The sequence below is a fragment of the Pagrus major genome, chromosome 13 (genome assembly GCF_040436345.1).
Source record: "Pagrus major chromosome 13, Pma_NU_1.0".
Taxonomy (NCBI): Eukaryota; Metazoa; Chordata; class Actinopteri; order Spariformes; family Sparidae; genus Pagrus; species Pagrus major.
Window position 1 is genome coordinate 24884491 of NC_133227.1, and position 13201 is coordinate 24897691.

The 13201-nt window shown below is 43.1% G+C and overlaps 1 protein-coding gene across 1 annotated transcript in view; it reads left to right on the plus strand.

Annotated features, from left to right (window-relative positions):
* The first annotated feature begins 2345 nt into the window (after positions 1-2345).
* zbtb16a (zinc finger and BTB domain containing 16a) overlaps positions 2346-13201 on the plus strand; it is a 165289-nt gene continuing 154433 nt past the window's right edge. Inside the window, exons 1-2 of the mRNA XM_073479166.1 lie at positions 2346-2470; positions 5683-7009. Of these exons, the coding sequence (XP_073335267.1) occupies positions 5772-7009 (1238 nt within the window). The 5' untranslated portion in view covers positions 2346-2470; positions 5683-5771. The remainder of the gene's footprint in view (positions 2471-5682; positions 7010-13201) is intronic.

The window sequence follows — 13201 nt, forward strand, 5'->3', positions numbered from 1 at the left end:
AAATTCTTTAAAGCCCCTGCTTGATTATTTTACCTTTTCGTTAAAACTTTAAGAGAATCAAATTTAAGGAATCAATAATAGGCAAAGTTTTAGATTTGCTTTGTGTTTCTTCTTTTATCTTAATCTATGTTAGGTGTTAATACATTGAATTTCACTGTGTTGTCAGTGTTGACTGATGCTTCCACACTGTTAGCTGGCACTGCAAAGGCTCAATCTTTTTGAACATAAGAGCTGACCTGTGCTGACATTGTCATAAGTGGTCATATGGTGGGTTGAATGGCTCTTGCATGTGTTAAGAATTGTAGATAAGGTATCTGTCAGTCACATGCTTTTCTGCGATGTCTTGCTGTGGATCATACATGCAAGGATCACCACTGAAAGATGATGACTCTTCAGCCTGGTCAACTTAAAGATCCCCCTCAACACATCTAGATATTAAGGCATACAAACAAATTCTCCAATGTGAGTCTCACATGGCAGAAAAAAGTAGAAATACCACATTAAAACCCTTAAAAAGGTGCACTATGGTGTTTTGGAAAAGAAATTCAAACTCATACTAATACAAACTCAGAAATAGTGATTTCATATATTTCCATAACTAATAAATAAACTGTCCTCAGAGAAGAATAATCTTAGCTAGAAAGGTGGCTACTTATAAGGTTCCAGCAAATATAAACAAAGTGAAACAGTATGAAATTGTGTTTATTCATTCATTCATTCATTCAGGAAAGATTTTTCTTTTCACTCTTTCTCCTTAAATTTCTTCCCCAAAACTACATGATGCACCCTTAAATTGGCACCTATTCCGTCAGTAACTTCAGAATATATAAATATGCAAATATTTTTAATTTCCTAAGTTTAACTGCTGGACACAAGATGTCTCCTTCTGCACTGTGAACACCATTGTCAGTGTGTGTGCAATGGAGGCTTCAAGTTTCCACATCACACTTGTGTATGCTGAATATTGAACCAGGATTGGCTTCCAAACTATTTATGATGTTGCAAATCATGCCAGGCCCGCGTCGTAAAAATCTGATTTTCACTGAGCACAAAGAAACTTTCCATTTTTCACAAAAAAAAAAATCTGAAAAACAGCCTTAATATGTCAAACTGCTCATAAATCAAACTACAATGTGACGCTCACAAAATTCAACATAGGAACAGAAAGAAAAAAAACAAATTTTTGACTGGAGGGGGACTTTAAACATTGAGCACTTAAGTAATGAATAATGTAATAGCCTACTGATTTACTAAAACACACAATCTGTTCTTTACCTAGTTTTTGCATTTATTTAACATACTACCAGCAGATTTATTTAAAAAAAAAAAAATAGTAGAAGTATTAGTAGACAGTATTTTGAATGAAAATGTTGTCAGCTGCTCCAAGTTTGAAAATGAACGTGAACACTTACTGTCTTGAGAAGCTTGTTGAGATGTGGCAACTTGTTGCATCCTTCTGCTTGTTTTGACTCGCCTCAATCAATGAAATGCAACACAGCTGTAACGTTGTTAACAGAGGTGTTAACTCATGGCTGAAAGAGGAACAGTACTGTCCACACCCCTGATACACCTGCACAGACATATCTGTACCTACTGTATTTTTTATACCTGTGTTGTATTTGTACTTGTATTGTATTTGTACTTGTGTTGTATTTGTACTTGTATTGTATTTTTATTCTCCCTTTAGTTTAGTTTTGTTTTCTTCTACTTTTAATTTTTAAAAAAGCCTCAGGTGTTGTAAATTAGCATCTTGCTATGAACAGTAAGTGCAGTGCATCTGGTGCTTGTGCATGATTGTATGTTACAGCACCAATGTTCTGATAAATAAACTCAACCATTTTTTCAGTTTTACATTTCCACCTGATTTTTATATGGAGTGGATTATTTAAAATATGATATATAACATTTTTAAAAAAGCACTTTTTGAAATTGCATCTTATAGAGGAAGGATGTGCAGCCTTGCTCTCCTCAGCTCACCTTTGCATTCACCTGTGCTGCCCTGCTGCCACTTAAACATGAGTATAGCTTCACTGAATGCATTGGCAATAGATGGAGGGAGGCTTCTGGGGGTATTCGTGTTTCACTTTTCCTTACAGGGACGCCAAACCATTAACCTCTTAGCCTTGAGTTTGAGCTCAACTGTAGGCTGCATGTGCATTCAAACAGCTGGAGGGAGGGCAGTGTCGCTCACCTTTCACTGCCATACTGTAACGCAGCCGTTTGACATGAGACAGCCCCCTAGGTGTCTCACTTTCTTAGTGTTTGTATGGGCTGGAGCGCAGCGCCGGCTGCCCGCCTGCCTGCTGCTAGTCTGGCTGACTGGCTGCGTTGACGTCAGCGCCGTGTTGATTTGCTAAGGCGAGAGAAGAAAGGAGTTAGTGCGTGTTGAGAGAGCGGGTACTGCGAACTGCCTTACTATGCTGTAGCCCCACTCCCCCTACACTATACGGAATCAAAACGTGCAACTTAGGTGAGTACCAATCCGGGCTAAACGCAGCTGCAATTTCCCGGCGACAAGTGCCAGACCCGCTACTCTGCATGCGTCTACCACTGTTTTCTCTGTGTACTTTCATTCACCATGTGGATGTTTTGATGCATTTATAGCGCTGGGGGTCGTTCTGCTTGTCCCCGTTCAACCTCATGCTGAAGTTAAACCCGTAAACGCGACTTTGGCACGCAAGTTGGATCCGCGCACCGGGAGCGCTGGCTGAAAACAAGTGTTTACCTGATTGCGCTGCAAGGTGTTGAAGTTTGCATTAACGCACGGCAGTGTATTGTAGAGATGTTAAGGTTGACGTAACCCCCCCTCCTCTCGGTCTGGTTTAGTATGCTGGAGATCGCAGCCAGAGGACGTGAGGTCTGGCTGTTTCACCGGGAGCCAGACAACATATGACGCCCCGCTCCATGTGACTTTACTGGAGAAATCGCGTTTGCTCGTTTTTGATGGAAATTATGCAATTTTTAGACAGCGACACTCTTGCCCGTCCTTGTGTCTCCAGACGCACCAGTGTGGCTCATTTAGCCGTGATGTCATCATGATGAGGACTGGGGACACTGGTCTTTAATCTCGAAACAAGCCCCACAAATCCAGTCACCGTACAGTCAGACTAATTGATTGACAGGCAGCTACATGTTTGATTGGTTACCAATAAATCGGCTCGCAGAAGCACACGCGTGGCACACTGCGAGGTGGGGAACAGATGCAACGGCAAATTGATTTGTTATCGAGACTGTCTGATCTCTCTCTTCCCGCTTTCACTCTTTTTTTCCCCTCTTTATCCTTTAGGCACCGTCCTCTCTATCTATCTATCTATCATGCCTCCTTCTCGTGGGCTGCACAGAGGCGCTATTTGAGCGTTTAAACCAGCCTCAAAACAAAAAGTCCACCTGTGCGTCGATCGGAGGAGAGCTGGCTTGAATCGGCGAGAGATTCTGGCAGCTGTCTGTCTCGTGTATACTTTTTATTTTATTTAGCGGCACGCTCAGTGTCTCCTGATCGTCCCCCCCTCTCTCTTTAGAGACGCTGTACCATTTCGCTTCCCCCCCTCACATTTGTGTCTGTCAGTGTGGCTCATGGTCTGGAATATTGAACGCTGTTTATTCTTGTTGTGGCTGGGTCGCCAAGGCGCGCTATGGCAGACAACTCGTGATCAGATTGATTATGCTGCCTTTTCTGTGAAGTCGGCCCTAATGTGGTTATTGTCAGCGGTCTTACTGTGTCGTCCAGAGAGGAAAAACCTCCCCTGGCTTAATGTACTTAATGTAGTGCGTGATGTTTTGCATAATGCATAGCGCTCTGTATAATTTGTCTGGTGCAGCTGGCCAATATTAAAGCTGTCTAGACGCGCGGAGCTCTGTCCTTTTTTTTTTTTTCTTTTTATAAATAGAGAGCTGATAAAGTCCCCAAACAGTAACTTTACATTGTGTCCCGCAGCTTGGTGGAGCGCATCACGCATTGATCGTACACGGGGCCATAAATCCCAGCTATTGGCACACCTGTAATAAAGATAATGTCGGGTTTTAGGCATGACCTCTGCTGACTGAGAGGCTGAGGACCTGTGGTTTCATCATTACCGACCCCACTATATCGATTTTATCAATGTGGCGAAAAAAACAAAACCAGTCCAGTGTCCCAAAAGCAGGCAAGACTATTTATTTCCCCATCATCCTCACAGCCAACAATAGCTGCCAGCATCATTTAAACTCCTGGATATTGTGATTAAGGCTTGTGTGATTGTAGGTTATTGAAGTGACCTTACATATCTGGGAAGTATTGATGGATATCCTTTTTTTTTGTAAGTCTAACTGGAGGGCTGGTGATGTTTCCTCCTTTATCTCCGTGTCTCTGAGTGTGTGTGTGTGAGTGTGTATTGTTCTCAGGCAGGGAGGAAGGGAAAAGAAGTGCTCACAAACTTCTCTTTTCATTCCTTATTTTAAAAAGATTGATATCGAGCTCTTTCAAAATGAAATGGACGATTCTGTAAATGAGAATTTGCAAGTTTTTGAAACCTAAAATGAACATTTTCCAAATAGGAAAAGATGAACAGAATTTGTTTTTCAATAAACCTCAATGATTGAATAGACTAGAGTGAATAAAAATTGGACATCAATGAGCTCATCAAGGATGTGGGTCAATGGAGGCACTTAGCATGTAGTCAGTCATTCATTCATTCATTTCAAGTATATGTCGAGGCAAGGACTGTTTTATTATTTGCAACAATGAAGAGCATTGTTTCGGTGTAGGTCATAATTATTTGAATAATAATGTCAAAATGAGTCACAGAGACAGTCGTACTTTTAGTGATGAGGCTATTTAATTCAACCTCTCTCCATTATTTTAGTGTAGGTCAAAGTGTAGATATGCGGTGGAGCAACATGTTGCCCTGTTAAGTTGGATAATCAAGTTAACAGCCGACACAGAGACAATCATTCATTTGGATATTCGACAACAGTGACTAAGAGCAGAGCAGGGTGTTTTGGTGCTGCAGCGTTGTGTGCTTTCGTCTCGTCCTGCTTTCCTTTCCATCCATTTCTGGCCGCTGCTCTCTGCTCCCGTCTGTGATGGGAATACTGAGTAAGATGCTATTTAATTTCAGAAAGGCTGCTGACGGTCTTTGTGAAGGCGAGCAGCAGTGAAAACCCACAATTCACACTTGTTTAGCTGTGCGTACGTCCCCATCAGATAGCCAAATGAAGACATCTTTTTAACATAACATATGTTGGACTGATTGGTATGCAGGGTGAGCCTGTTGGACGGCTCACAAATTGTCTCCCTTCAGAAATCTACAGTCAATACTCTCCGCTGAGTTTAAGAACAATGCCCCTGCACAGAGTGTTTACCATCCCTGCAGGATATTTGCAATTTGAAGCCGCACTGACTTCACACTTGGCATTTAGAAAATAAATAGTGGTACACTTTAGATACATTTATTGTGAATTGTATTACATTTTCATTTCCAAATCTAATTAATGAGTGTGCTTTATAAACTTTTGTGAAAGATGACAATTTGGGATTTAATTTGTATGTAATTCATTAGAAAGGGACATTCATTTATTATGATTTAGGAAAAAAACAGGATTTGATTTGTTGTATTTGTGTATCTGTTCTGCACATTTTTCCTGTTGTGTCGGATTTTACCAGAATTGATCTTTTTTTTTTTTTCACCCTGTCTCCCCATCCAGGTTTCATCTTGTTTACAAAGATAGCTAAAAACACTGCTGAGCGGGGAAGGCAAGCCTCATGAGTCGGCCTCGTGGATTGCATCGACATAATGGATTTAACTAAAATGGGTATGATCCAGCTCCAGAACCCCAACCACCCCACTGCCCTGCTGCAGAAGGCCAACCAGATGCGTCTGGCCGGGACTCTGTGTGACGTGGTCATCATGGTAGACAGCCAGGAGTTCCATGCTCACCGGACTGTGCTAGCCTGCACAAGCAAAATGTTTGAGATTCTCTTCCACCGCAGCAGCCAGCATTACACCCTGGACTTTCTTTCACCAAAGACTTTTCAGCAGATTTTGGAGTATGCTTACACTGCCACACTCCAGGCCAAGGTGGAGGACTTGGACGACCTTCTGTATGCAGCAGAGATCCTGGAGATTGAATACTTGGAAGAGCAATGCCTCAAGATCCTGGAAACCATCCAGTCCTCAGATGAGAACGATGCAGAGGTCAATGCAAATGACGGGAGCACAGAAGACGATGACGAGCGCAAAGGCCACAATGGAGCCAAGAACTCCAAAAAGCATTCCATGGAGAGTCCCTATCTGTCAGGTACCCAGCACGACTCCATCATGCCTGGCATGGTGGACCAGAGTCCCTCGGTCTCCACCTCCTTCGGCGTCTCCACCCTGAGTCCCACCAAAGCTGCTGTGGACAGCCTGATGAGCATCGGTCAGTCTCTCCTCCAGCAGGGCTTTGCGGCTGAACAACTTGTCCACACCAACTCCCACCACCTGATGACTGAGATCAAGACTGAAATGATGCAAGTGGACATGGGCGGGAACGGCCACGACAGCCCCCTGAACATGGAGTCCAGCGCCTCCAGCAATGGAGAGCGAAGCGGGGAGGACAGGAACCGAGACGGCCCGGGAACACCAACCAGGAGCAGTGTAATCACCAGTGCCCGTGAGCTCCATTACGTCCGCGACGAAGGCATGGGGGACCCTCAAGCCGAAGTCAGCCAGATGGGGTTGGAAGCGATGGCGGGAATGACAGAGAAACATCTGGCCTCGCTGTACTCCCTACCTATCAATCATAAATCAGATGCCATCATGTCAATGCCGGCATCCATGGCCTCCGCTCTCCCCATGTCCCCAGCCCTGGCTATGTCTATGGACTTCAGTGCCTACGGGGGACTCCTGCCTCAGAGCTTCATCCAGAGAGAATTCTTCAGCAAGCTCGGGGAGCTGGCAGCGGGTATGAAACCAGACGGCAGGAACCAGCACGAACGTTGCAATGTTTGCAGTGCAGAACTACCAGATAATGAAGCTGTGGAGCAGCACAGGTAAGCCAAGTTTTCTTTTGAGTAGCTGTTTGCTAATTGTTTTGGCCTCGAAATTCTTGGCCCCTTTCAACCTTTTTAGCACTTTCCTTTTTTTCAATAACTCACATTTTTAAGGATTTATGCCAGATAACTTAAGAATCTTGAGTCACTTGTCCTAGGAACACCTTACGAATAATACATTCATTATTGCTTTGGGTAATAGGGACTCAATTAAAAGACTTTCCTCGGTGTAAGCCACTTGTTTTTAGCTAAGAAATACTACACAGGTCATCTTTTTCAAGGCTCAGTTAATGGAGAATAGAGGACACTGGTTGTTTTTCTTTTCTTCAGGCTTCTTCAGCTAATGACACTCATTTTGTGTGTTGGTGATTATAGCCGCTAACCCATTCACACATCTGTAATATATGAGTAAGCGCTGCTGTTTGACAGACACAAACCTTAGTTCTGTGTGACTTGGGCCCAGAGATTCACTCCTTCACTGACTGCCAAGCCTGCCCAGGTGACTGCCGGAGCAGTGCTGTCGTAACATTGTCTAAGGCCATTAGTCACATCTTACAAGATGTGGGCGGCAGCTATCACACACACTTACCAAAGTGGTACCTCCCTTGTCCTGGACCCGACTCACCTCCCCTTTCCAATAACTGCACAAGGGGGGCCCTTATTAGCTTGATAATTGGAGTAGACGGTCAGCTCAGGAAATGAGTGCTGAACCTGGGCTCTGAGACGGGGAGGTAGTTCTCGGACAGGCGAGTGGCAGTAAACCAGCGCAGAGCTATTTCAATCAATGTAGAGAAATAAAACTAAAGGCCTGGAAACTTAACCCGAAATGCTGAAACTTGACTTTTTCAAAAGTGCATTTGGTGTCATAGTATATGTCGTTGTATGCACTGTGTGTCTCTGCATCTGTCAAAACTGCATCTGCCCAGTCAGTACAAGTACCTCAAGGAATGTAGTTGCATCGCTTCATTGTGGATTTTGCACGGTCGGAGTGTTTTTGTGATTTGTGACTCGAGGCCTTTTCTTACTTGAAGGCCACCTTCTCACCCTGTAATGTTTGCCTGAATCAATAGGAATGCACAGTGGCTAAAGTTCACTTGAGGATTTGAGCCCCATCACCCGTCCCCTCCTGCTCGGGCCAGTATCTTGGTATGCATGGCTAAGAGCCGGACTCATTCAGTCCAAGCTTCTCGGTTTATAAATCTGTGTTAGATGTCTTTAGAAAATACTGAATATTCCAGAATGTCCTTTACCCCGAAGAGAAGTGCCCTTGTTTTCAGCCTTACAATATGTTATTGTTAAGTGTTTTTACTCAGTTTTATATGAGTGGTGCAGTCAGTTATTTTGTAGTTTTGTGGTGTTTGCAGTTGCTTCTTAAAGTGTACAAATTTGTGTGGCCTTCATGACAAGTGGTCATTATTCACTGAATAAAAGGAGAATTTCTTTACGGACTGACACTATGTGTCTTTAAAAAATAAACCCAGCAGCCGGAGAATTAAATTTTGAGCTGAATATTGTCGGTTCTCCCTATGCAGCCTTTAACAGCAGCTTTAAAGTACACTATAGCGTCTGTGTAGGATGCATTAATGCGGTATCACTGTGTTAAAGGACAGACTACGCTAGTCTCTGTCTTGAGAAAAGTCTGGCGTGTGAAATGGTTGCCTGTGTTTCAAGAGGAATTTCATCAATTCGCTCAAGCTGGGAAATCTTGTATCAAAGGAGATTTCCAAACCGTTTCATGCATTGATCTTCCCGCTTCGCCCCATAGCATACTAATGGGTTAATTTAGACTGGTTGATACACCGACACGACACTGTTTAATATTGTACGCGCTGTCCTGACAGCCTCCTGAAGTGTAGAAATCAAACATTGCATCATCTGCTGTCTGCTTTGCCGTCCGCACATGAAAGGTCTGCTGTGCTACCCTGAGATGCTTGATAATTCAGACGCTTCTCGTGTCCTCACAAATTCCAATGTGGGTCATTTGATAGCATATCAAGTCTGTGCCTTTTTTTTCTGTGTACAGCCTGTCAGGCTGCCTGATTCTTTTGATGTGAATATAAGATGTTTTATTTCAGATGAACGGAGTCGTGTTCCCTCCGACTAATTACACATCATTTCCTCACAGCCACTGTGTCAGGGTCACCGCTGCCTCTGCAACAAACACATAAAAAAAGTTGGCAGAGTTCACGTGGTGCAGGCAGGTCAAGACAAACATGAGTGTAATACGTTCCAGATGTGGCACAGGTCGCTGGTGTGAGGTGTCTGTGTGTGTGCGTCTATGTTAAAATGAATGCTTCAGAAAGTACCCACTTCCTGTATAAATTAAGTCTCTGCTCCCTTTCATTCCTCTGTGCCCTGGATTATATCATAAAGAACACCCCACCCAGACTCAATACATTGTATAGCGGCTCCGCAAGTGGTGTGAGAAGAGATGACCTATGGGATACAGAAATATAGGCTGATAAGATGCGTAAGCACAAGATAAATGATTTGTTGATTTGTCAGTAAGTCAATGGAATGAAAGTTACCTGTCAACTATTTTGTTGATAAAGTAATCAGATCATTCACTTTTAAAGTAAAAATGTTAAACACAGTCAGTTGGATGTTGGGAGTTTTTACATTTTTAAAATAAAAATTTTATGGAATAATTGTGGAAATAATCGGCAGATTAATTAATAACCAAAATAATCATTAGTTGCAACCCCAGATGCTATGTTAAGTAAGGCTGAGTATAAAAATGTCTTTACGTACAGATCAAAAAATGTCAGCGATCGTCTGGTCAGATTTCTAAATAAATACAAATAACTTAAATCAAATAAAAATGTTGCTAATTTCATAGCACTTTATTTGGGTTAAGTTATTGTATGGCTACTTATGTTTAGACAACATGTAATATTAGTCACTTACATTTTCTTTAAAGTCAGTAACCAAAGACATTTTGTTCCATTATCAGTAATGAAATTCATTTTTTTCTTTTTTTTTGGCAGTAGAATAGAGACATTAAAGTGATGTCGTGTCCTATCTTGATGTTGCCTTCTAAAGTCTGAAGCTAAATGAAGGGTCACACTTTATCATAGAGGTTCTGTTGACTGCAATCCCCATCTGACCACAACACTTTTCCCCCCGTCTCTCCTCCAGCAGCTCACCCCACCACCTCCCCACTGACAAGCCTTAGATTTATTTCCTAAAGGAAGCCCATCGTGAGTGTTGTTACTGCTTCGGGGAGACAGGATTACAGCAATATTTTAGTAACCCTTGCACTGAGAAAATAATCAACACAGGAAGGGCCTGAGTGATTATTGGGAAAATAAATGCATGATGCAGGGGGCTAATTCTGCAGTGGCGGGGGGAAAGAAGAAAAACCCTGCACTGCTTGGTATTCCAAACACAACATCCAATTCACGGGAACTAGCCTTGGGTTTATCTCTTTCACTTAATCGTCCATTCTCATGCAAATGACTGACCCTCGCTGTAATGTACATCACATAAGTGAAAAAAGAGCCTATTTTAAAGGAGAGCTTTTCCAGCATATAGCCGTTAAACATTACTGATAACCATCAGTGCTTTAACTCTGTCTTTTCATAATACAGAGCTGTTTTTTTTTGAAGAGGGAAAGAATGAGACAAGTCAATGAATTCCTTCCTCTCCTCTCTGTTTTTTGCTCATGTTATTTTTATTATTGATGGAAGTATTGGGGTACAGAGTGGGAGTGGTGGAAATAATCAGTCCTGCATTAACCTCCGCACGCGCACACACTCATGTGTTCATTACTTTTTACACACATTCCCCTCAGCAGCAGCAGCCAGCGCTCACTCTTCCATTTCCTCTCCTTTTGTGGCAAAGGGGTGCGGAGGGCGCTCTAATACCCCGGGCCCCAGGTGTTTAAACAGTGGGCCCAAGGCCCTTATCTGTGCATATCAGAGTGGGACAGATAACCCTTGGCACTCCTCCTCAGTAAACCAAGAGCAGATTGAGTGCAGATAGCGGCCCATAGCGTTTGTTGCAGGTGATAACGATGTATGCACACACACATATACCCTGCACGTTGAGGTGAGGCCAGTGGAAGGTATACGAGTTGTTTCCCTGAGCACTGACACTTGTGTGCTTTGGCCACTATCAACCATTAACCACTGCTGTTTTACTATACATTCACACCAAGTGCAGCTGAGTAGATGGGTTCAAATGGCTACAGTGATTGGTAGTTGTGTAAGTGGCAACAAAAAGGTTGGTAGATGTTGGCTTCAAAAAATCTCTACTTGCACAAGATTTGATTTCAATTCATCTCTTGGAAGCAACATCAATTTCTTTGGGGTTCCTCTCTTTACCAAGAGACGCTTAAGCTAAGGGGAGTTTTACCGCAGGTTAGTTTGATTGACAGGTGTGTCAACCACTTACAATCGGCTGAGCTGGTTTCCACTTCCTCCTCCCTGCTGAGTTATACCCAGACTCCAGCTGGCTCCATTTAACTGCCAAGATGTGTTGGTCATAATCAAATCATTTTTCTGCCATAAAATCACAGTGTTTTGGTGAGTTACTAATAATAGAAAAAACTGTCAAAAATTGAGCTGTGACCAACCTTTCTCGAGTTTATTATTGGACACTTGATGTGGTTTGAACACGCTGTTAGGGTTTCAGTCGAACAAGCACTGTTACACTCATCGCCGCTGCTATCATCAAACAGCACTGATGTCATGACTTTGAAACAGTCACCAGAAGCAACACAGGCCATGCGATAGAAACTCTTGTGATCTGCTCACAGTAACTTTTCTAACTCTATTCTCAATTTACCCTTTATGTTGTCATATACTGCATTGACCCCTGTCTTGTTAAATGGAAGGCGCAGAGACAGCCAGCACTTTTAAGGCAAATTTGTTCTCTCCGTCAGGGTCTGTGTGACTTTATTACAAAGTGTATGACTGCTCAGACTGCAAATGTGCCAGAAAATCAAAAATGTGGTTGCTGAGAGGTCTCATTTTGATTTCTAGGGTGCACTTGTGGAACACTTCTACATACATCTAATGTAGTATGTGCAGACACGCGTGCGTGTCCACCGCTGTCCACTACTTGCTGCTGTCTGCATGAGGTTATATTTTGGAGTACATCAGGATCCTTTGGTATTTTCATCTGCATAACTTCATCAGTTATTTCTCTGTAAAGGGAGAAAGAACTGTGGAGAAATTAAAAATGACAATGTGTGTTTTTAAGTCGGCAGTCAGATGTCTGCTTCATTTTCATGCTCTCCAAATATAGTGTATCACCTTTGGTCTGAGATAAAATAACCCGAACTAAAACGAAAGCAGCTTCAGGCTTATGATCCTAACCTGTAAAACTGTGCAAGCATTTTCCTGCTTCCTGAAAGAAGCCCGGCAACAAAGCATCCATTACATGGCAGTGGATTACCCTCTATTTGAAATCACTCAGTGAGCTAAGTCTCCCCGGCTTGCACTCAGAGGTACAGTACATGTTGGTGTAATAATCCAATAGCACAAAAAGCCTCACTCAACGAAAACACCTCTCCAAGAAATACCTCAACCACAGACAACAGCAGAGGGGCTTATTCAAGTCTGGCTGCCACATCGTCTCTCTTTTTATCCTCCGCACAGGTGCTTTTTTGCCCTTATTGGAGGTGCGGTGTTTGTTTATGCCCCTGAGGAACTGGCGCTTTGACCGGGCCCACGGTGATAGCTGCAGCCGAGGCAGCTGCTGGCTGAGGCCCAATTATAGACAGGCTTTAAAAGGCTCTGGTTGAACCGTAAAGATTTACACCGCCATCGCTCTGATCTCAGATCTGGGCTCTGTCCTCACTGTCAGGATAGGGAGATGTATCGATTAAAGACTTAACACAGGGGGCTACATCATGTGGAATGGACTACACACACACCCCCACACACACAAACGCAAACCTTAGCACAGATCCAAGCATTTTATTGTCTCTCAGTGTCGTCAGGTGGCGAGTCATCATCTTCCGTCTGGTGAAGCTGCTTTTTTTAGAAGGGAATTGAGATGCTTTTTTAGAACGGGAGGGTGGAAGGAAAAACAGAAGGGCAACACCAAGAGAAAAGGGGGCAGTCTAATATCGAGACAGTGGCTATGGCAATGGAGGGAGCCGATCAAATCAGCAGGCTGATTAGATCGCCTCCCTCCCCTAGATAAGAGTGGAGGGAGGTGCTTGTGCAATAAAAGTTAGCAGCT